The sequence below is a fragment of the Diceros bicornis genome, chromosome 5, assembly GCF_020826845.1.
Source record: "Diceros bicornis minor isolate mBicDic1 chromosome 5, mDicBic1.mat.cur, whole genome shotgun sequence".
In the NCBI taxonomy this organism is placed as follows: domain Eukaryota; kingdom Metazoa; phylum Chordata; class Mammalia; order Perissodactyla; family Rhinocerotidae; genus Diceros; species Diceros bicornis.
Window position 1 is genome coordinate 41685036 of NC_080744.1, and position 26208 is coordinate 41711243.

A 26208-nucleotide genomic window follows, 5' to 3' on the forward strand; every position below is an offset into this window, starting at 1 on the left:
TTGGAAAAAGTAGTCTCATTCAGCTTACAACTCACTCACTCACTCAAATACTTTTTCTCAAGACAGTTGTGGAAGCACAGGTTTGCAGCAGAAATGCTTTATGAATACTTCCCATCTCATCATACAGAATGTTAACACTTATTTAAGGGTTGAGATTTAATTAATTTTACAGCTTCATGAAGGACATTCTTATGTAGAGTTCACTCCCCCTCTCCCCCAACAAGTGCATGGCAGTGAAGAATACAGTGACTGTTGGGTGTCAGTGCCTTGATTTGTGCTCAGGTGGCAGTAGTTATATCCACCAATGCTTTTGCACAATTAGTGCAAATGTCAACACAGGTTATTCCAGGATAAACTGAGATGCTAAAAAATTATTCACCACTTGTATGTTACCATGCATTCACAGTAAAGAAAATCTTTGATGATTAGTTGATGCTAGTACCAGTAAAATATAGTCAGAACAGAAAGTCTGGCCACATCCGTAAGGCAGAAGTACAATTCTGTAGACCAGATATTAAGTCATTTTCTGTATCTGCAGATGAGTCTTTAATTCAGTGAGTTACATTATCATTGCAAAGTAGAAGTGCCTGTTTCTTTTACTGACTTTTTATCCAGTAGGCTTTCAGCACTATCTACTGTGCAAGAGTTTATGTGTGTCTCAGATATTATGTACACTTTTTCAACCAAGGCAATATGATAACTCTTGAAGATACATCATTGGCTTTTTTATTTTTAGTTTGAAAAGCTATAACGATTTTTGGCTTTATTTAAAGGACTCATCATGTGTACATACATTTAAAATACTAAATTTTTTTTTTTTTTTTTTTTTTTTGATGAGGAAGACTAGCCCTGAGCTAACATCCAGTGCCAATCCTCCTCTTTTTGCTGAGGAAGGTTGGCCCCGGGTTAACATCCGTGCCCATCTTCCTCTACTTTATATGGGATGCTGCCACAGCATGGCTCGAGAAGCACTGCATTGGTCCACGCCCGGGATCTGAACTTGTGAACCCCAGGCTGCTGAAGCGGAGCATGCAAATTTAACCGCTGTGCCACCGGGCTGGCCCCTAAATTCCTTTTTTTAAAATACTGAATGATCTCAAATGACAGTGCAACTGAATTAACACCACAATTCTCTTTGAATATGTTCTATTACGTAAGACAAAATAAGGCAACTTAATATTTATGCAGCCAAAGGGAAGATAGCCTTATCATATTTTCATTTGTAATTTAGTTTCATCCAGTTTCTTTGAAGTAGATTTCCCCCCTTTTGTGAGTCAGAGAATTCTGATATGTCAGTTTCATCTTTTCTTCAACGTAGCAATGCATTGAAATCATAAATCGTCTAATCTCTTTTTTTATGCCAGTGATCCATTCTTAATTATAAAGTTATAAATTTTCTTTTATTTTAAAATACTACTAAATTCTAAAATAACTTTTAAATAAACATTTAAAAAACAAATTTAGTATTATTGCAAAGCAAAACAAGAGTACTCTTACTGTTTCCACATATATATAGAAAAACTTTGAGACTTCAAAATAATAATTTACTGGATCATAATGAGGCTACAGAGATTATAGCACGTATAACTGTTGAAGATAGCTAGTAAGAGCACAGTCAAAATATTGAACACAAATACAGTTTATATTTACTCATATATTTATTTGCCTTAGTGGTGTTCATTCCTTACGGCAGATTTAGGATCCCATCTTTAATTCTTTGTTTTATGCCTAAAGAACTTCATTTAGTATTTCTTGTTCAGATCACCTGGAAGTGAATTCTGTCAAGTTTTCTGTCTCAGAATGTCTTTAAAGTGAACAATTAAAAAGAAAACTTTTTATATACTCTTACCAATTTTCTTATAGTTTTATATCTATACATTTTGAGCCTATAGGCATTACATACTATCTTTTAATCCTCATTTGTCTTAGTTATACAGGTTTACATATGTTTGGTATGTTTATCCTCAGTTCTCATGTCATTGTCTGTAGTTATTTTTTGTTGTCTGAAGCTCATTTTCTAGTAGATGCCACAGAAAGCACTCATGGGATCAATATTCTGAGTTCTCACTTGTTCATAACAGTGCCCTTTATGCTTGAAAATCAGTTTTGCTGCATATAAAATCCTTGGCTTACATTTTCTCTTGATTATTTTAAATGTTATGCTATTTTCTTCTGGCATGAAAAGCATTGCTGTCAAAGTTTGATGATAATCTAATTTTACCCTTTATAAATGAATTGATTTTTGCCTTATTCTACAAACTGTTGTTTTTTAGTTCTGTTAAGTTTAGAATATATCTTGGTATTTGTTTTTCTGGGTTGATAGCTTTAGTTAAACAGCGTACTCTTTCAATATGTAATTTCCTATCTTTCATTCAAGGAAAATTTTCTAATTTTTGTTCTGTTGCCATTCTTTTGCTTTGAAAGTTTTCTTCAGGGACTACTATTTTCTGTTTGTTGGATCTTCTTTGTCTAGCTTCAATATTAGTCACCTTTGGTTTCTTTAGAAAAATTTTTTCCCTATTGTACCTTCTGTTTCTGTTAAAGGCATATCTATTCTGTTTACTCACTTTTATGACCATTCTAGTTTAGTCTTATTTCCAAAATTTTCTTGTTTTACTTCTAATTATTTTGTTCTGTCTCTTCATTTCTGAGTTTTTCTAACTCTGCTATATTTCTCATATTTTCTTAGTGTCTTTTGTCTTGTTTTGAAATTGAAGGTTATAATTTTGATCCGTTTGCTATGCATGTTTTTCTGATATGCTTTCTTTATAGAGATGTTATTTTACTCCTTGTGTGTTTTATTACGATAATTTTGTGTGAGATTTGACGTCTGTACTTGTTGCTCATTTTTATGTGAGATTAGTTTTTCTGAATTTTTAGAAAGTTATGTGGTTTAGGATATCTTGTCTAACTAGTTTTGTTATTTTGGCATAGTGTTCAAAAATATAGTGATTGCTTTTGAGTCTTCTTGTCTCTTTATCCCTACCCTCTACACCCCAGAAGTTATCTGGAACTTCTTTTTCCTTCTTCTCTGTTGTGCCTTTCCTACTCAATTTTGATCCCATTCCCAGAAGTTTCCCCTCAGTGTGGAGCCCCATTCTAGAAGGGAGCCATAGTTGGTCAATTTCAAGAGTTCAGGGGAGCTAAACTGCTCCTGTTGTTTCAGTCTCACCATGGACCCCTTTGCTATTGGATTGGGCAGCACCTTCTTCTCCCCTGTTGCATCAGGCATCCTCAAATTGGCTTGCCATGCTTTCTATTGAATACCTACCTGTTAGCTATTTTGGGCTTCTCCTGTTCTCAGATGTGTCACATACCTTGTTGTATCCCTTTGCTTTCTTCTACACTGGTGCATATGGGCACTGAGGTGTTGTGGCTGTTGGTTTGTCCTCATCCACTTGAAATTTGGGGGAGATACCTTGTCTCCTGGTTTTGTTGTAAGTTTGCCCTTGTGTTTTTGTTGCCTCTTTAGTTCTCTGTATTTCCTTCAGGATTCTGAGATTTAAGAATATCACCTTCCTAAGATTTCCCCCTTAAAAGTCTATCTTAGAGACAACTTTGAAAAATACAAATTCCGAAGCAGATATGTAGAGTTATTAAATTTATTAAAACAGTACAGTAATGTAGTAATGTACAGTAATGTAGAAATCTTGTTTTTCCTAGTTCCTCTTCTAAAAATCATATCATGTACAAAAATGTCCCCAAATTATATAGTTGAATGTTCAAGACAGACTAGGATTGGGTGACAAATTGTCTTTCAGAATTGGAGCATCATCAGACATTTGAATGCAGTATCTTGAAGAACAGAATTTGATTGTCAATCACTACAGAACTTTAACCTTGATCTTAATAGTTTCCTCTTCCTCTTTAAAGATGTAAGCTAAAGTAATTGAATATATTCTCAATTGACCACAGAATAGTCTATTCTGCTACAGTATGGGGTACCTCCACAGTATCAATTAGCTTATGCACTGTTGGTAAAGAGGGTAATAATGTCAATATAACCTGGATAGTGTGTTGGTTTATATATGATTTTTCCTAAACTGAACCAGGGGATCCTGAATAATGGGAGTTGAGTTTTACAGTTCAGGAAAGTAAAAAATATATATACAGGAAAGTAAAAAAATTTCAGTTCAGTTGCTATGGGGGCAAAAGCTCTCTCCTGCACCTGTCCCCCAACCCCTGCCCGTGAGCCCCACCCCCCCACAGTTTTCAATTAAAAGTGATAACCTGCAAGGGTTTTCCTCCCACAGAGATACACCCTGATCTATCAGGGACTCTTCTCCTGTGGCAGCTTGCATTTTCTTTTCTATCTATTTTGGCAGCCCTGCTGGCTTAAAGCTCCACTTCTCAGCTCCTGTAAGCCCTTGTTTTTGCTTTTCTGTTTTTAATACCTTTTATTAAGCCCTGAGGTAGCTTTTCAGCTGCTCTTATCTGCCTGACTGGGGTGTCCAAGTTATCTCTGGAGAACCCAATCATTGTTTTTGTTAGTGCTCTGGTTACAGAGGTATAGGGGCATTGACTGATCTGCAACAACATACCCCCTCTCTACCTCCTGGACCCATTTTTTTCCATAAGCCTTGTTACTTTTAGTGTTGCAGAATGCAAGGTTTTCAGGAATGTATGTATTTATGTTATAGTAGATGTAGTAAGAGACTTCTTCAAGAGGATGCTGGAGGTTAGTGTAGTTGAGGCTTTGTGGCATTATTTCTGTTCTTGAAGAACTTTATAAAGAGAACCTCTATATTTTCTGGTAATGGAAATCCTGTTTTAGGTATATGAGGCTTCCTGTTCATCATTTTAAAATGCAAGGGAATGATAAAAAGTAAAAATTAGAGGAATTTTGTTGTGGATCACTGAGGCATTATTTTGTGCTATAATGACATATTGTTTTGATGAAGCTACCTAAAATTATAGAAACTGCTGGGTAAAAGTAAAATTGTATATTGAATAATATTTATGTATTATCTTTTTTCTGTTTTGATCCAAATAGGGAATTGTAATTTTGGCTATTTACGATACCAAGATTTGTTTCAGAAATAATAAAACAATATTTAACCTTTAGAAAATGCATAGTAATATATTATTTGCTATGGTATAAAAGCATCAAATACAAAATAAGTAGAGTTTATTCCTATTGAATAAGAATGTTGATTGTATGTATAAATTATAATATGGATTTAAAACTCTAATCCTTATCAAAGGATTTCAGGTAATCTCATTAAAATAGCAAAGAATTATAGGTCAATATTACCTATAATGTAGAAATGTAATGTAAGATGTAATGTAATGTAAGAAAATCACTCATGTGGTAGGTAACTCTAGAAAAATTTTACAAATGAGAAAAATAGATGAATAAATGGAGAAAAATATATGAGGCTATTGCTTGGAGTATACTATTTTAGTCAATAATGCTGTAGAAATAGTGTAAACTGGTCATGTGGATTTGCCCCATATAAGGAAATGAAGAGAGAGCTTTGTTAAGGAGTAGTCTCCTTACTGTTAATTTGGGCATTTAAAGAATTGAGGTTGGCACTGGGGGTGTGGCAGTGGCCGGCTATTATTTTTGTGTCGTTTTTTGGTAGTATGTTATATGCTAGCGAATTCCAGTGGGGTTCTCTCTCTTACCCTGAGTGCTCAAGGAAATGACTTCTGTTCTTTTGGGCAATTCTAAGAATAAGGAAAAATTGCTGAAAAATCAGAACACGTTGTACAATTCAGTATTTTAATAGCATGGAAAATTTAATGGACCCTGGGGAAGGGGTCCGAATTGTGAGGATTCTGTAATTATATTTGTGTATTGTAATTACTTTAATAAATACTGTTACAACACTGTCAGATTTTTCCTGTGTTTTCTGTTGGATATTAATTCTATTTTATTTCTCCTGGATGTGAAAAACAGAGGAAGGTATATTACACCATATTCTATCTTTTTTTAAAATTAAATGATCAGTTGTAATTGATATACAGCATTATGTTAGTTTCAGGTGTACAACATAGTGATTCAATATTTGTATATATTGTGAAAGGATTGCCGTATTTAAGTTAACACCTGTCACCATACATAGTCACAGAATATTTGTTTTCTTGTGATGAGAACTTTTAAGATTTACTCTCTCAGCAACTTTCAAGTATGCAATACAGTATTATTAACTGTAGTTGCTGTGCTGTATATTACATCCCCATGGTTTGTTTATTTTATAACTGGAATTTTGTACCTTTTGACTCCCTTCACCCATTTCACCTACTCCCCACCCCCTCTGCCTCTGGCAACCACCAATCTGTTCTCTCTATCTATGAGCTTGGGGTTTTGTTTTTTTTTTTTTTAAAGATTCCACATGTAAATGAGATCATATGGTGTTGTCTTTCTCTGTCTGAGTTATTTCACTTAGCATAATGCCTTCAAGGTCCATCCACGTTGTCGCAAATGGCATGATTTCATTTTTTTATGGCTAAATAATATTCTGTTGTATATAGACACCACATTTCCTTTATCCATTCATCCATTGATGGACACTTAGGTTGTTTCCATATCTTGGCTTTGTAAATAATGCTACAGTGAACATGGGGGTGCATATCATATTTTATCATTTTAAAAGTGTTACCTGTAAGGCAGAATGACTGCTCAATGCATGTTTTTTCCTCTTATATCTTAAGGAAGAGAGAGAAAATCCATCGAAACGGAGTAGAATTGAACGTGATATAGATAATAATTTGATTACATCAACACCAAGAGCAGGAGAAAAGCCTAACAAACAGATATCTCGAGTAAGACGGAAAAGTCAAGTAAATGGAGGTTTGTTAATATTTAGATATTGTTTTATTAGGTATAAGCAGAGATCTCACCTGACATGTTTCTTTTCTGTTTTTAAAAATCCACTTTGAGCAATTCCTGCCCCATTTTTGTAATCTCCTTTGTATTAAATATTAGTAGCATGAATTGAAATAAAAATTTGCCTTCCTAATATAAATCTACTTTGATGAATTAAAATGACAAGTGAAGGCAGAGCAACTAGCTGTATATTGTTTAGCATGAAAAGATATATGGAGCAATATTTTTGATCTCTAATAAACTTATTTCTTAAAGCAATAATAATTGTGACTTAACTTTATTTGAAATATAATTCAAAGAATTTGTTTCTGGATCCTGGAATTTCAGAGTTAAGAGGGGGCTTGGATCACTCAGGCTAGTGGTTCTCAACTAGGGGTGGTTTTGTCCCTGGTGGACAGTTGTCAATGTCCGGAGACCTTTTTGGTTGTCACAACCTGTGAAGGGGTTGCTACTGGTATCTAGCAGGTAGAGGTCAGGAATGCTGCTAGACATTCTTAGTGCACAGGCCATCCTCCCACAACAGGGAATTATCCAGCCCCAAGTCAATAGCGCTGCTGTTGATAAACCCTGTTCTAGGTCAATACCTTACGGTATCTCTGAGAAACTTCTCAAAGTCAAAAAGAGGGAGAAAAACAAGAAGGACAAGCAGAGAAAGCTCTAAAGAACAACAATTTAGAGCATGGAGTGCTGCCTTTTAACCAATGCTATTTTATACAACAGCAATTATAATTCCTTACCTCCTTCCCCTCAATGCGGTGATGTATTTCTATTGTTAGAATTGACCATTAGAGAGAAAAGGGGTAAAGAAACAAGTTAAAAAAGCTATAGCAAAGAAGGAAGGAAATGTGATAGATACTAAGTAAAGTTGTGGAGGGTCGAGGATGATTAATCAAAACATTTGTTTTAATTTATTTTATATTTTCTAAAAACCCATGAAAATTTTTTATTCATAAGAAACTTAAAAAAAAAAAACTGGTTATTCTTCCTAACCACTCTGAAGTGGTGCCTCAATATCCATAAGTAATTTTTGACACTGCTATATGTAGTCTTCTACTTCAATAGACTATGTTGCCTCTAATTACTTAGCTGTTAGTCATTAGAAGTAGATTAAAGGGTAGGTTTTATGAAGTAGGCAGCATTCTAAAATGTAAATAAACAGAGACAAAATCTTGCATTTGTGTTTTTCATACTGGAACTTGCTTGCTTTACTTAAAAAGAATTTATTTCATTTTCTGTTAACACTGTGTTGATTTGAAGCCTTTTCAGTCTATGTAATTCTAGATGTAAATCTACTGTGAAAAAACTCAGGAAATTTTAGCATTTATAATACATTATAAATAAATTTGTTATACAGATCATTTGATTCACAAGTGATTTATCTCAGGATTTCTTTAAATAGTAATCTTTTCTAACATTAATGTTAATGAGTTTTCATGAACTATTTGAAAGGAAAAAAGTTTTTGTAATGAATGGTTTAGAACACATTTCTGAAAGTCATGTTTTCTAGATTGCAACTTTTTTGTTCTGTTTCTTTCTTAGAAGCTGGTAGTTATGAAATGACAAATCAACATGTAAAACAAAATGGAAAATTAGAAGATAATCCTTCCTCTGGCAGTCCTCCAAGGACTACCTTGTTGGGGACCATATTTTCTCCTGTCTTCAACTTTTTTTCACCAGCAAATAAAAATGGTAAGTATAAACCATAACCATAGGGTTTAAAAAATTAACAGTATTCCTAGTTTTTTAAAAGATCTGTTTGATTTTACTGGCTTATTTTGTTAGCGTCTTATGTTTGTTATCAGCCTCATTAAAAATACACAGCTAATAAAAGGTATTGTTTTTAAGTGACCGAAATAAATATAGGTTACGTTTAATTCTATTGAAGTGAATGAACTCTGCTTTTACTCTCTGAAAAGCTAGATGATAAACTTGGCCTGGAGGGAAAGTTTTATTTTTTCTGTGTTGAGATGACTTCTGTAACCCTTAGTGTGTCCAGGAGAGAATCCATAAGCATTTTCAATATTCTAGATCAGTAAAGTGGAATGCATTGAATATTTTAAGTGAGTTGAAACTAGGTCATTTTTTTATAACACAGTTTATTTGTATTATCATTTGCTTGATTTTTTTCCCCCTAGGGATCTTCAATTTAGACAAATAGTAAAACTATCCTAATTCAAATGAATTGAAGGTTTTCATTGTATAATGCTTTTGCAAAAGAATCAAAATTGACTTCTTAACATATTTTTTAAAAAGATGTAGCTAGTGTCCTATCTTTTCTGATGATTAACACTTAATTTCATACATGATAATTTAGTCTCTAGATTTTTCGAGGGCAAGAGATCATGTCTTTATTTTTGTATTTATCATGTTTGATAAAGTATTGAGCTCATGGAAAATTGCCATTAAATGCATGTTGCCTAATTATTTAAATTCTAATTTAAATTATGTTTCTGGGTGATAATGCAATTTAAAAGGCATAATGGTGCACTGTAAAATCAAGATGCCCTGGGGGCAAAAATAATGCGTATTAACACATTAAAGGACTATGAAGTCCTATAGTAGAAACAAAATAAAAAACTAACTTTGTTTAGCTCAGTATTTGAGATATTTGACCAACAACTCTTTTCTGTGGGTCATCTATTAACATCTTGTAGAACTAGTGCCCCAAATAGAACATTTTTGGAAATGGTATTGTAGTGGAAGAGAATGGGCTTTGGAGTTAGAGAAACTTCTTAAAAATTCCAGCTGTGCCACTCTTTAACCATGTTACCTTGGACCAGTTCTTTAAATTCTTTAGCCTCTTTGTGAAAGAGGATAATTATACTTAAATATGAGGGGTGATTTGAAGATTTCAGTTCATTCAACAAACATTGAGCATCTCATTGTGTTAGTCACTGGAGATTCAAAGATGATTAACACGTGGTCCTTGTCTTCAAGGAGCTTGCTTTTTACAAGAGGGAGAGATGTATGTAAATAAGCATAATAAATTTTTTTTGTGTGTGTGTGAGGAAGATCAGCCCTGTGCTAACATCTGCCAATCCTCCTCTTTTTTCGCTGAGGAAGACTGGCCCTGGGCTAACATCTGTGCCCATCTTCCTCCACTTTATATGGGACGCCGCCACAGCATGGCTTGCCAAGTGGTGCATCGGTGTGCACCCGGGATGCGAACCGGCGAACCCTGGGCCGCCGCAGCGGAGCGTGCGCACTTAACCGCTTGCACCACCGGGCCAGCCCCAAGCATAATAAATTTTTGTAGGAGCATTGGTGGAGTTATGGGACAGTAGGGTATTCAGAGAATGGAGTTGTGTATTCGGGGTGGCTGCTCACAAAAGGCTTCAATAGAAAAGCTGAATCTTGAAAGGTGGTAAAGGGCGTTCCATGTAGAGGGAGCAGCATGAGCAAAGACATAGCGTATTTGAGAAACTGAAATTAGTTTGTCACAGATGGAGCATTGGATTTGAGGAGTGCACAGTAAGGGATAAGATAGGAGAGTTATACACAAGTGAGATTCTAGAGCTAACATGGTAAGATATTTGAACTTTATCCTTAGTCAGTGGGGGATGTTTGAAAGGTTTTAAACTGGTAAGTAATATGAACAGATTTGTGTCTTCTAAAGATCTCTTTGGCAGTAGTGTGTAGGCTAGATTCTTAAGAGGCTGGATGCAGGGAGAACAATTAGACTTGTAGTCCATGTGAGATGTCATGTGACCTTAATTGTGGTATAAGAGAAGAAGGATCAGAGATACAGAATGGAGAAATTTTGGGGACAGATTGGAGGTGAAAAAGAAGAGAGATTAAGATGACACAAGGTTAGATTTTCAAGAGAGAGAAGTTCCTGGGAGATAGATAATTGAAATTAATTTGGGCTGTGCTGAATTTGAGATGCCATGAAACAATCAAAAATGTCTAGTAGCAGTTTGTTATTCTGGTGTGGAGCTTAAAAATCTGGGTTTAAGCAGTAGACCATGGTATTATCAGCTTATAGGTTTTAGTTGAAACCAGTGGAGTTAAGTGATCTGTTTGGTTCAACAAACTAAGACCAGAATCCTGGGGGAAAACATCTAAGGACTGGACACAGTAAAAGAAGGCAACAAAGGAGACATGGTGGAGGAAGCTAGAAGGGAAATTGTGTCATAGAAGCCAGAGAAAGAGAGAATATCAAAACCCAGGGTCAAACATTTGTAAAGATAGAAAAAAAGGAAATGAGCATTGAAAAGACACCACTAAACCTGGCAATTAAAAGGTCATTGGTTTTTTTTGCCAGAACAGTTTCAGAGGAATGGTTGGAGTTGGAACACTAACATCCTTGGGTTAAAAGAGTAAAATGGAGGGTAAGACACGAAGCAGCAAGTGTCGATTACTGTTATGAGAACTTGAATGTGAAAGAAACTAGAGCGGTCACAAAGCCTCAAGGGATGGTCTGTATTTTTGTGAGAGACAAGCATGTTTTTAAGCCTCAGGGAAGAGTCTAATAGGAAGAGGTTGAAAGTAGAGGAAAAAGAATAACTAATAAAGATTCTGGAGTCTACTGACAGAAAACAGGTGGAATGATTACAATTGAAACTGGGAAGAGACATTTTTCTCTGATGCTTGAGGAAAGAAGCTGGGAAGGTGTGTGCAGAAATACACGTTTGGGCAGAAGTTGATGTTTGATACGTAGTTACAGTTTTTTCTTTGAAGGAGGAGGTGATGTGAGCGATTGAAGAGAATGGTGAAGGTTTAAAATGTTTGCTGTTGAGTATAAGTAAAAGAAGCAGACTGATGCACAAAAGTACTGAGCAGCATGCTATACGCCTAGCTAAGATTAGAGTGTTTTATTTGGAGTACAACCAGTCTTTATAATTGTATTGTTCTCTTTAGTAGCCTGGGACTAGTGCATGAGAAGTCTGTTCTATTGATTCAAGAGTGATTCTATGATGGATGACAGTGGAAAGACAAGGGAGCAAGGACACTGAGGCTGCTGGCTTGAGAGTGGTTTTAAGTACCACATCATGAAGTCTAACTAGATGAGAAGGGTGGGGAAGCAGCCATTGAGGGATGAGTTTGGAATAAAAGAGATTGGCCTTTATCAAACATGAAGGTCACATTGAATAAGAGTATGAGAGAGAGATAATTAGAAGATTAGGAGGTTGTATAGAGGACCAATATTTGAATTTTGGGTTTCAGAGGTGAACAGTTTCTTAGTGTTAATCTCCAGGTTATGGCCCTGGTAATAATTGCTACAGAGGGGGGCCGGCCCGGTGGCGCAAGTGGTTAAGTGCAGGCGCTCTGCTGCGGCGGCCCAGAGTTCGCCGGTTTGGATCCCGGGTGTGCAACGACGCACCACTTGTAAAGCCATGCTGTGGCGGCATCCCATATAAAGTAGAGGAAGATGGGCACAGATGTTAGCCTAGAGGCAGTCTTCCTCAGCAAAAAAAGAGGAGGATTGGCAGATGTTAGCAAAGGGCTGATCTCCTCACAGAAAAAAATAATAATAATTGCTAAAGAGTATTATGAATGAAAATGGAGCTAAAGAGGGCAAGACCTTTGAGGATTCGTCATTGGATGAGTCATTGACATCACCTGTAATAACAACTAGACAGAAGTTTAATGGAGCAGTAAACTGGTAGCTAGATGTTAAATTCCTCTGTGATTGAGAGAGGATGCTGGCAATAGATGGTAGATGACAGGAGTGGGGATAAGTGAAGAATTGTATAGCCAGATGACATCAGTCTCCCGGAGCAGACATTTTTGCACATTAGTGGAAAACCAGTAGTCTGGTAGCAACAATGGAGGTAAATGACTTCTGATTCAGTTAGTACATTGAGTATGGAAGAATAAAGAGCTTTGAGGGAACGGTATCAGGAAAAGAGATTTTTTTTGGAAAAAGGTTAAATTTAAAGCAATGAAGGAGAAGGAATATTCTGTGAGGAAGTTGAGAGTATTGGAGAGTATTGGAGGTTAATTTTGTTGTTGAAAATGATATTTGGAGGATTCCGTATAGAAATATAAGAGTTGGGGTCATTCCATAGTGGAAGAACAATTGGGCAGCAGGGTCATCTAGGTGATGGCTGTGTATAATGAGGAAGCTAACCTCAGTCTCTGTTATTGAGAGGGAATCTTGTCGAGAAATTATTCTTGGGTCTCTGAATAAAAAGAGTCTCATGGTTAGGGAAACAGCTCATTCATAGATAACTACCTCTGGTTTAAAAATTCCAGCTGCTCACAATGGCTTAGGATGCCTAGTGCTGGAAGGATCAGGAGCTGTTTGAGGATAATGAATAGATATTATATATATATATAATGCCTAGCACATAATAGGCACATAATAAATATTTGCTTTAATGAAAAGAAGTTCTGTAGTCAACGATACTGTATTATATACTTCACAGTTACTAAGAGACTAGATCTTAAATGTTCTCAACACAAAAAGGAAATGATAATTATGTGGCAGGATATGGGTGTTAGCTAATGCTGGTTTGGTAATCATATTGCAATATATAATGTATTAAATCAACATGTACACAATGTTATATGTCAATTATATCTTAGTAAAAAATTAAAAAGTTGCAAATTATGACTGACTATAAATGGGTGTTTCTAAACTATTTGAACACTCTTAAGAAAAATTTTGTTCACAGATATTACTCAAGCTTATAATAGTTTTTAATCCTCATTGTTTGAAATGTGTAGAAAAGACTAACTAGACAATGGTATCCTCAGCTTTGTTTCTGTTGCATTTAGTTTTTCTAAATATTTGTTTCTATTTTTTTAATTTTAATTTAATTTTATTTTTATTGAAATATATTTGACTATAATATTTAAGTTTAAAGTGTACATGTTGATTTGATATATTTATATATTGTAATATGATTGCCGTTGCAGTGATAATTAGTACCTCTATCATGTTACATAATTATCCTTTTTAGTGGTTGGAATAATTAAGTTCTAGTCGCTTAGCAAGTTTGATGATTATAATACAGTATTGTTGTTTATATTCACTGTGCTGTGCATTAGACCTCTAGGGCTTATTTACTACTCATTGTAAGTTTGTACCCTTAAACAACATCTCTCCTATCCCCCCACCTCCAGTGAGTTTTAAATGATTGTGAGTACACTGACTCATGATTTCAGGAACATCAGGATCCGATTCCCCAGGACAGGCTGTGGAAGCTGAAGAGATAGTAAAACAACTTGATATGGAACAGGTGGATGAGATCACTACCAGTACTACTACATCAACTAATGGAGCAGCTTACTCAAATCAAGCAGTTCAAGTGAGGCCATCGATAAATAATGGTTTAGAAGAAGCAGAAGAAACAGTTAATCGTGATATCCCACCCCTTACAGGTGAAGAAAATTCCTTTTCTTATGCGTCTTCATGAATAGTTTATAAAAATACAGTATTTCATATTTTTTCTTAAATAGGCAGATTAAATGCATAAGTTTTTCTTCCTTGAAATTAAGAAAATTGAAATTGGAAACAAAACTTTTTCCCAAAAATCCAGTCATTTTGGGAGACATTTTGAAATTAGATTTTTTTTTAAAGTTGTTTTGACTATTAGTCATTTTACAGTTTAATTGTTTGTACCAGTCTTATTACTCGGAGAAATTTTAACACAACCAGCAAAACATATGCTCATGTTTATGAACATACTTATTGTAATTGCACCAGTCTTAGACCCCTAGGTCTGAAGTCTCTATCTAGAGACAGTTTCATACCTTCAGATTTGTTTCGTACATAGATGACATTCCCAAAAAAGAAGCCTTCTGTTCCTGGATCTCTCCCTGTACCCAAACTTTGCAGCCTAATTCTGGATCCTTATAAAGGCCTAACAAAATTGTTGGGTCCCTGAACCAGTTATCATGGAAATGTAGAAATATGTGAGATCAGAGGGTTGTGGTAGATAAAGACATATAAAGCTAAAAGATGAAATTATGTTCTATCATGCTTAAAAGCAGAAATAAAACTGAGGGTGGCCATCTTTTCCCAGAGGAAGGTTATTTTAGGTTTTGTTTTTTTTATTCCTTGTGGTGCCAGGTATTTGAGAGAGCTTAGTACATGTAGTTAAGAACTATAGTTTGGTAAGGAAGTAGAATGATATTCTTCTCTCAAATATAAAGGGGAGACTTTAAAAAAAAATCATTGAAACAGCAGAAAACATTTAAAGAAAAAAATGCATATAATTGTGAAAGTTCTATACAGTGCAACCCATTAATACCAATATGAAGAGAAAAGCAACATAATGAATGATTTATTTTAAATTCATCAAAGATTAATATCTATAATGTTAAACATATTATTTATAATGTTAATATCTATAATGTTAAATTATAATGTTATAATTTAGGAGTAATACTGAATCTAACAAGCAAATCAACATGTATTATGCACATAGTTCATTCTTGGATGGATAAGACTTGCAGATGAACCCACTGTTGACCTATCATTTTATGCTGATTATTTTGCCCAATATTAAAGGCTAGTAAATGGTAACGTATAAAGTCCAGGGCTCTTGACTTCCTGTTTGATGTTTGTTTTATATTTTTGTGTTGCTATATAGACCTTTCTATTTTTTCTGACAACTATGAAAATAGAGAAGGGATTTCTATAACCTTAGTGGTTTCTAGAGGGGAAAAGTAAGATTTACTCCAGTTGTCTCATTCATTCATTTATTCTCCTGTTATTAAACACCTATTTTTTGTGGTGGGAACCATTTATAAAGATGAATAAGATATGCTCCTTGACCCTGAAGAGTACATGATCTGATTGATGAGCCAAATAGACACAAAAATTACTGGATAGTCTGGTGAGTGCTATTACAAATAAATGATCAAAATGATGAGGTGGCACATTGCAATTACTCTGATTAGGAGGATCACAAGAAGCTAGAAGTAAAATTTTTCCTGATCTTAAAAGATGAGTATGAGTGACAAAACTATTACTTTTCCTTAACTTCAAGAATGTAGCCAAAGAGAACAAGAAGGACGGAGGCTGGCTCTACCGCTTACTTAGCTGTGTGACTTTGGATGACTTATTTAAGCTCTCTGAGACAGTTTCGTTAGCTTTAAAATGGTAATAATAATTCAGGGTTTTGAAGGCTAAATGAGATGAAATATGAAAAATGCTTAACATGAAGGCACTCAAATGTTACTTCCTTTCACCTTTCTTTGAGGTTAATAGGAATTTGAAACAGTAAAGTAGTTGGAAGATACATATTTTCCTTTATCCCCTTGTGCTAATGAACCATTATTAGAAACATAAAGAGGTTACAGATGAACAAAAATTCTGCTGTACGTCTGTTGTCATTCATTGACCATACACACTGTATTGGCTCTGTCTCAGAAGGTATTAATATATGATAATAGCAAAAAAAAAAAGGTTAGTTTTTGTCCTGAAAGACTTTTATCCACCAGTATTCCATTCCTATAGACAGATTACAGCGATTCTTATTGAGTTCCACTGTCTTAGTCCTTTTGGGCTGCTTTAACAAACTACCATAGATTAGATGGCATATAAACAACAGAAATTTATTTCTCACAGTTTGGGAGGCTGGGAAATCCAAGATCAAAGTGCCATTGGGTTCGGCGTCTGGTGAGGGCCTGCTTTCTCGTTCATGGACAACTGTCTTCTTGATGTGTCCTCACCTGGCTATGTAGAAGAAGCTGTGTAAGCTCTCTGGGGTCTCCTTTATAAGGGTACTAATCCCATTCACGAGGGCTCCACCCTTATGACCTACCCAATGACCTCATGACCTCCCAAAGGCTCCACATCCAAATACCATCACATCAGGGATTAAGTTTCAGCGTATGAATTTGGGGGGGGACACAAACATTCGGTCTTTAGTATCCACCTTAAACTTTTATCTCTGAGACATTACCTGTTTAACTTGTAAGTTATCTCTGTCCTCCACTTGAATTTTAAGTTGTAATTATTGTCTTAGAAAATTCCTGGGGCTGGCACAGTGGCATAGTGGTTAAATTCCTGCGCTCTGCTTCCGAGGCCCGCGGGTTCGTGGATTTAGATCCTGAGCATAGACCTACACACTGCTCATCAAGTCATGCTGTGGCGGCGCCCCACATACCAAAAAAAAATAGAGAAAGATTGGCGCAGATGTTAGCTCAGGGAAAATCTTCCTTAAGCAAAAAGAGGAAGAGTGACAACAGAGGTTAGCTCAGGGCCAATCTTCGTCACCAAAAAAAAAAGAAAAGAAAATTCCCAACATAATTTCTAAAGCTCTATCAATTAATACAATTTTAGCTCAAAAATAGAACGGACTACGTGTCATGGGATATAGAATTCCTTCTTAATTATTTTTAAGTTGCTTATAAATTAGAAGTAAAATAATGGGTCTTCTAAAGCAGTGATTTCTATATAGAGCAGCATTTCTTGTTAAGATCATAGACAGCCTTAAGGTTTCTGGAAAAATGTACATACAACATTTTTTCATAAATCTCCAAGAAGTTCATGGACCTCTTAAAAGAGGATCTCGGGTTAAAAAGTACCTTTTGGTCTGTTGTCAGCACACATATATTGACTGTGTACAGGGCACTTTGTGAAGTATTACTGCTATAATAGCACTGTGAAATTTTTATGGTTATACGTATAAACACCATCCAGTTAGATACTGAATTTTTGTGGAGTGTATTTTTCTAGTAATAAGCAGTAAATTTTCTCTTAGCTTTTAGGGATTTTAATTCTGCTAGCCATGAGCTAGCTTGACATTTTGTCTGTAAATGGTAATTTTTTCCTTTGGATCTGGGAGTTAGATCTCTGTGTTAAATCTGCTTTTAAATACTGTTTACAAATTATTTCTGTCTTATCTTTAACCTAAAATACACAGAACTTCAGGAAGATCTTATATAAAAGCAGTAAAAATGTATACTTCATAGAAGCATTAAGTGGGTAAAAGTAACATTTTGTTTTTCACTTTATTAAATAGCACCAGTAACTCCAGATAGTGGTTATTCATCAGCCCATGCAGAGGCCACCTATGAAGAAGACTGGGAAGTATTTGACCCGTGAGTTTTTTTTTTTTTTCTTTCTCTCTTGGAGCAGAATGAAAGTACATGTGTGGAAGGGTGGCTGAGTGGTATAGTGCAAAGAGCATGTGTTCTGTGGGTATTAATACTTTTAGTGAGTTACTGAAATACTGATTTGTATATTTTCAGTTTTATTTACATGTTTTATAAGTTTGGTTTACTAGGTTAAATATGCATTATTTAATTAAAGATTTAAAGATGAATTTAGTAATATGTTTTATATTTATAAAAAGTTTAAATGTTGAAATTTTCTTAAAATTTGGTTTATAGCTATTATTTCATCAAACACGTTCCACCACTGACAGAAGAACAACTAAATAGGAAACCTGCTCTTCCACTGAAAACAAGAAGCACACCAGAATTCTCCCTAGTTTTAGACCTGGTAAGTATATTATCTGTAGACGTGGGGATAATAAAGAAGTTAAATTCCTTATTTAAAATACTAGCCCAAAATACCTAAAAGAATACAAATGATTGAATAGCTTTACATATTTACTATAAACATGTCTTAGGTGTTCTTAAATGTTTTTATTTTGAGCATAGTCTAATGCGAGGGTCCCCGGTTTGGTGTGTATCAGGTACCTTTTGAAAATAAATTAGGCTTTTATTTTTGTATACACATTAATTCTTAACCCGATACTCTTGAGACCCTTGTGATTTTTTTTTTTTTTTTAAATATCTCCCAACAAATTCTAATTTTATTTCTTGCCTAGATTTCACCTTTTTTTGGGTCAGCATTATGTTTTCCTAAAGGACCAAATATAATGATAATGTGGGTCTCAATGAGTTAACCTTATGCAAGAGCATACTTCTTTTCCTATTCTTATTTTTGCGTATTACCTAATACCAATAACTTTATTAATAGACTCTCAGAAGCATGATCTCTTAATGCTGAGTAATAAAACCTTTAATATGCTCTCTGGGTGTGATTTAAAAATTTATATTTTAGGGTACCAGAAAAGCTTTGAAAACTGAATATCTCATCTTTTGCTAACTAAATTAATATACGGTCACTGTATTTACCATTTGCCTGCAATTTCTTGATATTAGCAAAAAATATGTATCTGTTATATAATATTGGAAAACATTTTATTTAGCCTTTGTTACTGGTACCCTGTAATTGGAGATATGGTTTGGTTCTCATAAAAAATTTATCTTGAGGAAAAGCATATTATTTAAATCTTAACTATCATGTATAGTTCTGAGAGTTCAGTACTTTAGCCTTTGCCTAGCCAAAGAGACATGAAAGATATCCAGAAGTCCTAAGTATTTAAGGTATTTATTAGAGGATAAGTAGCAAGAGAAAGAAAAATTTTGAAACTGATTATGAGTAGTGTCGATTTGATGTGCAAGTTAGTGGAGAAACTGAAAAAGAGATTTTGCTGGACTTTTATGTTAGGAATTGATGTGGTCATGATAACAAGTTTGGCCATATAATTTTTAATTCAATGTGAAGGTAAATAGAGAAGGAAAGAAGAATTGGCTGAGCATAAATGAGAAATTTTACAGACGTGGATAAAGAAGAATGATTAAAATTTAGATAGGCTGTAGATGAAGAAGTAGTAGAATTATTTATGATTCAGTTGTAGGAAAGAGAATACCTTGAAATGCATAGTCTGATATGCTATTAAAAGAAAATGAGGCATATCTAGAGTATTTTTTGCTCTTTGCCTCCCCAGAGTTTAACTTTAGGTTAAAAGAAACACTCCAGCTAATAAGATGTGGAATCACAAGGTATGAACATTTGTATTTCATTTTAATTCATCTTAAACACACTGAAAAATTTGAGTGGTAGTTATTAGCAGCTTTATTTTTTATTTTTTTTTAAAGTGTTACTACAGATAGAAACCTTGTTTTTTTAAGCATTCAAGATTTGAGAAATATAAATATTTGCACATATCTTAGATTGAATGATCCTCACTTTCTTATCCTCTTGAGACAAAAGGTTTGGTAATCAAAGACGACAAATTGTCATGGACTGCTAATTTAGTTAAACGATGTTTATGTCTATGAAACATATTCAACTGATACTAAAACATCCATTTTCTAAGATAAAATTCTTTATAAAAGGTTTAAGGATAAGGAGCTATATGAATAGAATATATGTATTTTTTTAATAATTAGACTCTAAACTTCCATATGCTAATTGTGAAAAAAAAGGGGGGGAAGGGAGAGTATATGTGTGGTTTACTTAATAGAAAGTTGGCATCTGTAGAACTCAGAGTAGTGGTTCTCAAACTGGAATATGCATCCAAATCACCTGAAGGGCTTATTTAAAACATAGATTGCTAAGCTCGTCTCTCTACCCCCTACTGAATTTCTGAATTATCAGAAGTGGAACTGGAGAATTTGCATTTCTAACTAGTTCCTAGATGATGCTGATGGTCCTTGCTGGTCCAGGGACCGATCCCAAATTGCTGTGCCACACACACAGTAATGTATGATAAATGTAAAATTCCACATATGAATGGGTTCTTTAATAAATGTTTTTGGTGATCATGAATACATAAAATTATCATTTGAAATTTCTTTTAATATCTTGTTTCATTCAATATGTGCTTTTTATTTTAAGGATGAAACACTAGTACACTGTAGTCTAAATGAACTAGAAGATGCAGCACTTACTTTTCCAGTCCTTTTCCAAGATGTCATTTATCAGGTAATTTAAAAATTTTTTTAACTTGATTTTTGGCTTGTTAGATAACATTCTAAACCAAGAAATCTTTTGTGTGTGTGTGTGTGTATGTATATATATATATTTTTTTGGTGAAGTTTAATGTGTTTTTTTAATGGATTTCATCAATATTTTAATGATTTATTAACGCAAAGTAGCATCATGCTAAATATTTACTTAAAACAACATTAATTTGTTACCAAAAAAAATGTGAACTTTTTTTACCCAGTGATCTCTGCTAGTTTGATAATCTGTTTGCCAGCAGGTGGAGGCAGGAGCACTGACATCATAGGTCCCCAAGAAGAGATTGTCAGGTTAACACCTGGTATTCCACCCCCCCCACCCCCCTAGCCCCAATCCAATTAATATAAAGAAATCTCATTCCTTGTTGGTCATTTTTATTTCCTTTTCTAGTAATGTGGTTTGTAGATTGCAGTTTGGTGGATCTACTTTATATTAATCACAGAATTGCAGGACACTCTTCTAGTTATTGCTTTGCTTAAAAAATTTGGGTATAAGCATTTCTCCCTCATCTGTGTTGATGGACAGGTAACAGTGCAAGATAAAAATATCATTTACATTTCACTATGAATTTTTTGTGTTGGCATAGTTTTTTATGCTTGAGATTTTTCTATCATAAAATTTGAATTAATTAATATATGTGAATACACTTTGAAAATTGCAAAGTGCCTTTCTGTGGTGGTGGTGGTGGTGATTTAATTAGCATTACCTTCCTACTACATACCAGTTGTTGAAGGATTGGGAAAGGGTCAAAATGTCTGTTGTTTGTCAAGAGGAAGCCAACCCAAGGATTAACTAAATAAATTTAGTCACAGAACATTTACCATGAGGATGATGAAAAGATGTTTATGGTTGTTTATGTGCTTTAATAGGCAGTTAGAATGTGGGTATGGTTTTCTTGGCACATGATAGTTATCTCTTGGGAATCATAAAATTTCAGGGTTAAATAGAAGTTTGTGGTTCAGGGTCTGCTTAGCTACTTTATCTTGTAATGAGTCATAAGAGGGTTTATTTTAGCAGTTATTGTCAGTTCTAGTTTAACCTAGAGTGGTATTGTAGGTATGATAATATCTGAATACTATATTCATTTCTCTTTTATGTAAACTGATTTTAGTTCTGATAAATGATCAGAGGATGAGCAAAATATACATAAAAATAAAAGATTTTAAGATTTTTATATTCCTTTTTAACTGGATATTATTTGGTTTAAGGTGAATCTTTTTCTTAATAAGACATTTTCTGCCAGATATGTTGTTCTTGTTTAGTGCACTTCAAGGACGGGAGTCTTGTGGCAAATATAAATAGTATAGCAATATCTTAGTTCTCTCTTTTTAGCTTGACGACCTTGTTTTTTGTTCACAATTGCACTTAAAAACAATGGCTTTCAGGCTTTGAACTTGTAAAGGAAAGCTGTTTTTTGAAAAATATAGATAAGTAATTATTTTGAGATTTCTTAAGCTTCTAGATTTGAAATTTATTTCTTGCAGATGGTTTTGGTCTGTTTATAAAATTTTTAATAGTGAAGTAAGAAACTTGGAAAGTAGATGAGTTTGATTCTTTCCATTCATGAGCATTTCTTTCCAGTGTGACCATAAAATTGAATTTTTTCTTACTGGTTTTACCATTTCTACTTTAATTCTCTTCTTTATAAAGTTCTTATTATTTTCATGTGGATCTGGATAGATGTCTTATTTTGAATAAAAGGCTTCTAGCAGTGCATATGACTTAATGCTTACAAAAACCATATATGTACTGCATCTACCTCTGTGGAGTTCAAAGAACTCTTTTTCTTGTATATTCTTTATTACACTTTGTGACTGAAAAATAAATGATCTAGCCTAAATCAGGAGCAATGAGCAAGACGTTTGAATCTTACAAGTTATAGAGATGATTGCATTTTAAATTATGATTTAGTTGCTACATCATGTACAGAGTTTAGGTCCCCTTCAGTAAATTTTTGAGGATGTCCATAGCTAATATTGGGTACATTCCCTTGGATTTCTGGTTTTGGCATAGCCATTCTGTCTGCTTTTTTAAAAATAACTTGGAAGATATCTTGGGTTAGGGTTCCCCCCCAGTTTCAGACCAGCAAGCTCCCTTTAAACAGGGAATGATGTCTTTTAAACTTTCAGTGGTGTTGTCTCCATCTACTGGCAAAGAAGAAATATACACAAGGGTCTGAGATGATCTAAGAGATTTTGGAGAAACCACATTATTAGGTAAGATGTAACTTACATATTTAACCACTACAATATAATGTGGCCCACTTAAAGGTAGAATCCTGTAAAATACTGTATATACTCTTTTAAATAATAATTTATTGAGGTGAAAATCAAAACATAAAATTAACCATTTTTAAGTGAACAATTCCATGCACTTGTCTATATACTCTTGAACATGTCAGTTCCGTGGCATTTATGTATATACTCTTAAAAATAAAATGATAATGTTAAGATAGGATGAAATTCTTCATCTGAATCAAAGCCAGACAAAATATCCTCTTGGAACTTTTTTTACTTTTGTTTTCTTTTTGTGGTAAGTTTGTTATGGTTGAACTATACCTAATTTTAATTCTACTTGTTATTTATCTTTCTTTCAAAACAATTTAAAGTATAAATTGTCTTACATGTGTATTAATAATCGTCTATATCAGGGGTTGGCAAACTTTTTCCTATAAAAGGCCTGTTAATGTTTTAGGTTTTGCAGTCTCTATTGCAACTACTTTTTCTGCCATTGTAGCATCAAAGTAGTCATAGCACATAATTGAATAAGTGTGGCTGTGTCTCAATAAAACTTTATTTACAAAAATAAGTGACAGTCTGGATTTGGCCCATAGGCCATAGTTTGCTGACCCTTGGTCTAATAATTATGAGAGTATATACAGTAAATTTACGTATTCAAATTGTAAGTGGAAGTAAGTAATCAAATGTCCATCAAAATTCTTGTTAATATATAGAGAAATTTTAAATTAGATCCACTGTAATCTGGTTTTGGGCTTTCTTAGTTTTTTTTCCAGATGAAAGTTTGAGGGAAATTTAAGGTGGCCACCACTCACATTTAAAGATTGCCTGACTTCATGTATATATAGTCTTCTTTTGATTGATACGTAGGACTCAGCTTAGTTAATGCAAGTTTTAGAATTTACAAGCAGGTAGATTATTCAAACTTCAATTTAGTACCTTGAGTGTATTTAAATTCCATTTCTCTAGGGGATAAAAAAACCTAAAAGATGCAACTCAAATTAAAATTTAATGTATGTTATGCTGACACTATATGGAGAAAAAGTCATTAGAAAGAAGAACTGAGTTTTTAAATTGAGGGTATGGCACTCACAAAGGCAAAGTATATAGATTTTTATTTGAATGGGTCTTTTTTCCCCCTTAACTTGGTAGTTTTTCCATAAATTGTTTTACAGTTAGTTATTGAGAAACGCATTTACTCGTAGAATGGTACAAATGCATTTGATATCTGGAAAAACAAGTGCCTGATAAGTTCCATTGCACATGTTTGATCTTTATATTTAGCTTATATTGACACATTGTCAGGAAATCCATCTCGTGGTGTTACTCAGTTAAGAGGTCTCCACTGTATTTAGTTTCTGTTCCTGCAGATCCACCAATTCAAGACTCTAGGTCATCTCACTCCCTCTTCCATCCAGAAGATGACTGCTGTCCACAAGCAGGACTGAATCAAAAGACAGATTTTTCACTTAGCTCTTGAGCTGAACCACCTCCTCAATGACCTTCCTCTATCTCCATCAAGAACTGGAGCTCAGTTTTTTGAAGATGTAATAGCGCTACTCAGCCCAAACGTGGCTAATTGAAGACAAAAAGAAGATGCCTCATATGTTTCACCACAGTGCAGCCAAACGTAACTGTGTTGTCCAACTCCTCATTCTGTAAAGTATGGCAGGGGCATCTGATTTTTGACTCTGTTCACCAATAAGACTTTAGCCAGTCAGTGGCTTTCTGAAGATCAGTAAAATCAACAAACTTTGGGTCAGCTGTCCAGAAATCAGATTGTGGTAAGCACTCAAGGAGAGATAGGATCCTGTAGGGAGCTACTTCCTAAAGGATGCTTTGTTTTATTAGTAGAGGTTGCTTTTATGGGAAAAGTTGGGGGGAGAAGGTGGGAGAGACAGCCCATGTTTAGCAAAGCTTAGCCTCTTCCCCAATATTATAATTTGTTTTCTTGGGAACCTTACAGCCTAGGATAATTTTCATAAGGATTTCAAATATTTTATATGTCAGAACAAGAGAAGTAGAGAGTCAGTGGCTTCTTTCTCTTCTCTACAGTCTTTCCTAGAAAAGTCAGCATTATTTTTGCTTCATGAAGGAAAAAAAGCAATCATTTAAATAAAGATTTCCTTCTCTCAAGCTCTGACTTAAATTGATACTAACCAAGAGGCGTTTAGTTTTGATCTTCATAAAGTATAATTTTGTTGTACAAAAGTAGTATGTATTTTTGTGCCTTAAATATAACATTTGGGGTCATGAACACTTAGTATTGAGGATAAAAGTAATATTTTAGCTGGTAGGGAACAATATTTCGATAATTGATTGTAAGTAAATATTAAAAATAATTTTAAAGTAACTTTCCTATCCTTATTGGTGAGAATAGTTAGTCATTGGTACTGATTTTTTCATCATGATTATCCATTATTAATTTTTAGGTTAAAAAAAGAAAGATAGCTGAAACCTATAGTTGTCTGCTTCTCAAAGATAAAATGCATTTCATGGGGAATTCTTTGTATTCTTGGTAAATGTATCTTAGAAGCAATTAATTAAGAAAATACATGGAAAGTTCTTGTTCAACAGCTAAAAATGTTCTGCAAATTTAGGAGAGGCGACAGTTGATTACTAAGCATATTAAATTGGAGGCTTGAAAGTTTAGAATTTGTTTTTAAAGGCAACATTTTTGTTTTACTAAAATGGCCCTTTTTTTGCTTTTAAAATGACTAAACTTTATTTTACTATAAACACATCAAAAGTTTATATATATATACACGCAAGTATATGTACATACACATTTAAATAAAAATATTATATAATGGCTAGTTTTTACTTGAAAATTATGCTTCATTGCTAACTTTTAATATACCATCTATATGAATGCATTAAGCTTCACTTTATCCCACTTGGACTCTCTAAGAAAATTCCTTTTCAAATTTATTTCTATTTAATACTGTGTAAGGTTTTGCAGAAGTTTTTAGTTTGGAGACTTTTGTTTGTTTTTATTTTTATTGGTTTTGATGTTTTAGTATTTACCTATTCATTCTCACATTGATCCACCTACCAATACTTTATCCCCAGCAGCCATCTACCTCTTATTGGAACTGCGTGAAGCAAAAGATGACTGTAAAATCACCCTATGTGTTTGAAGTTGAGGCCTCCACAGGGCCTACCTGAGCAACCCTCTTTCTATGGAGAAGGTTTGGGTTTTGTCTCTATGCTCTGGTATTGATGCTAAGAAAATGTTAACTAAGTTAAATAGCTAAGCTATCAACTGACGCAATTCATTACTTTCCCTCTTCTAAAAGTATAGATTGTAGCCATAGGGCTTTCTTTTTGAGTTGAGGTTGCCTATTTCTCTCCCATACTCATCCCAGCTATTCTCCTTTTGACTAATTACTTTTAAATACTAAGGTGGATAGTAATAA

General features: G+C 34.2%; 1 protein-coding gene across 3 annotated transcripts in view; it reads left to right on the forward strand.

Annotated features, from left to right (window-relative positions):
• CTDSPL2 (CTD small phosphatase like 2) overlaps positions 1–26208 on the forward strand; it is an 82748-nt gene that overhangs the window by 42244 nt on the left and 14296 nt on the right. For 2 of the 3 annotated variants that reach the window (XM_058541469.1, XM_058541468.1), the window contains exons 3-8: positions 6658–6796; positions 8372–8521; positions 13946–14161; positions 17755–17833; positions 18125–18236; positions 20427–20513. In XM_058541469.1, coding sequence (XP_058397452.1) covers positions 6658–6796; positions 8372–8521; positions 13946–14161; positions 17755–17833; positions 18125–18236; positions 20427–20513 — 783 coding nt within the window. The remainder of the gene's footprint in view (positions 1–6657; positions 6797–8371; positions 8522–13945; positions 14162–17754; positions 17834–18124; positions 18237–20426; positions 20514–26208) is intronic. The other variant, XM_058541470.1, reaches the window with a different exon arrangement.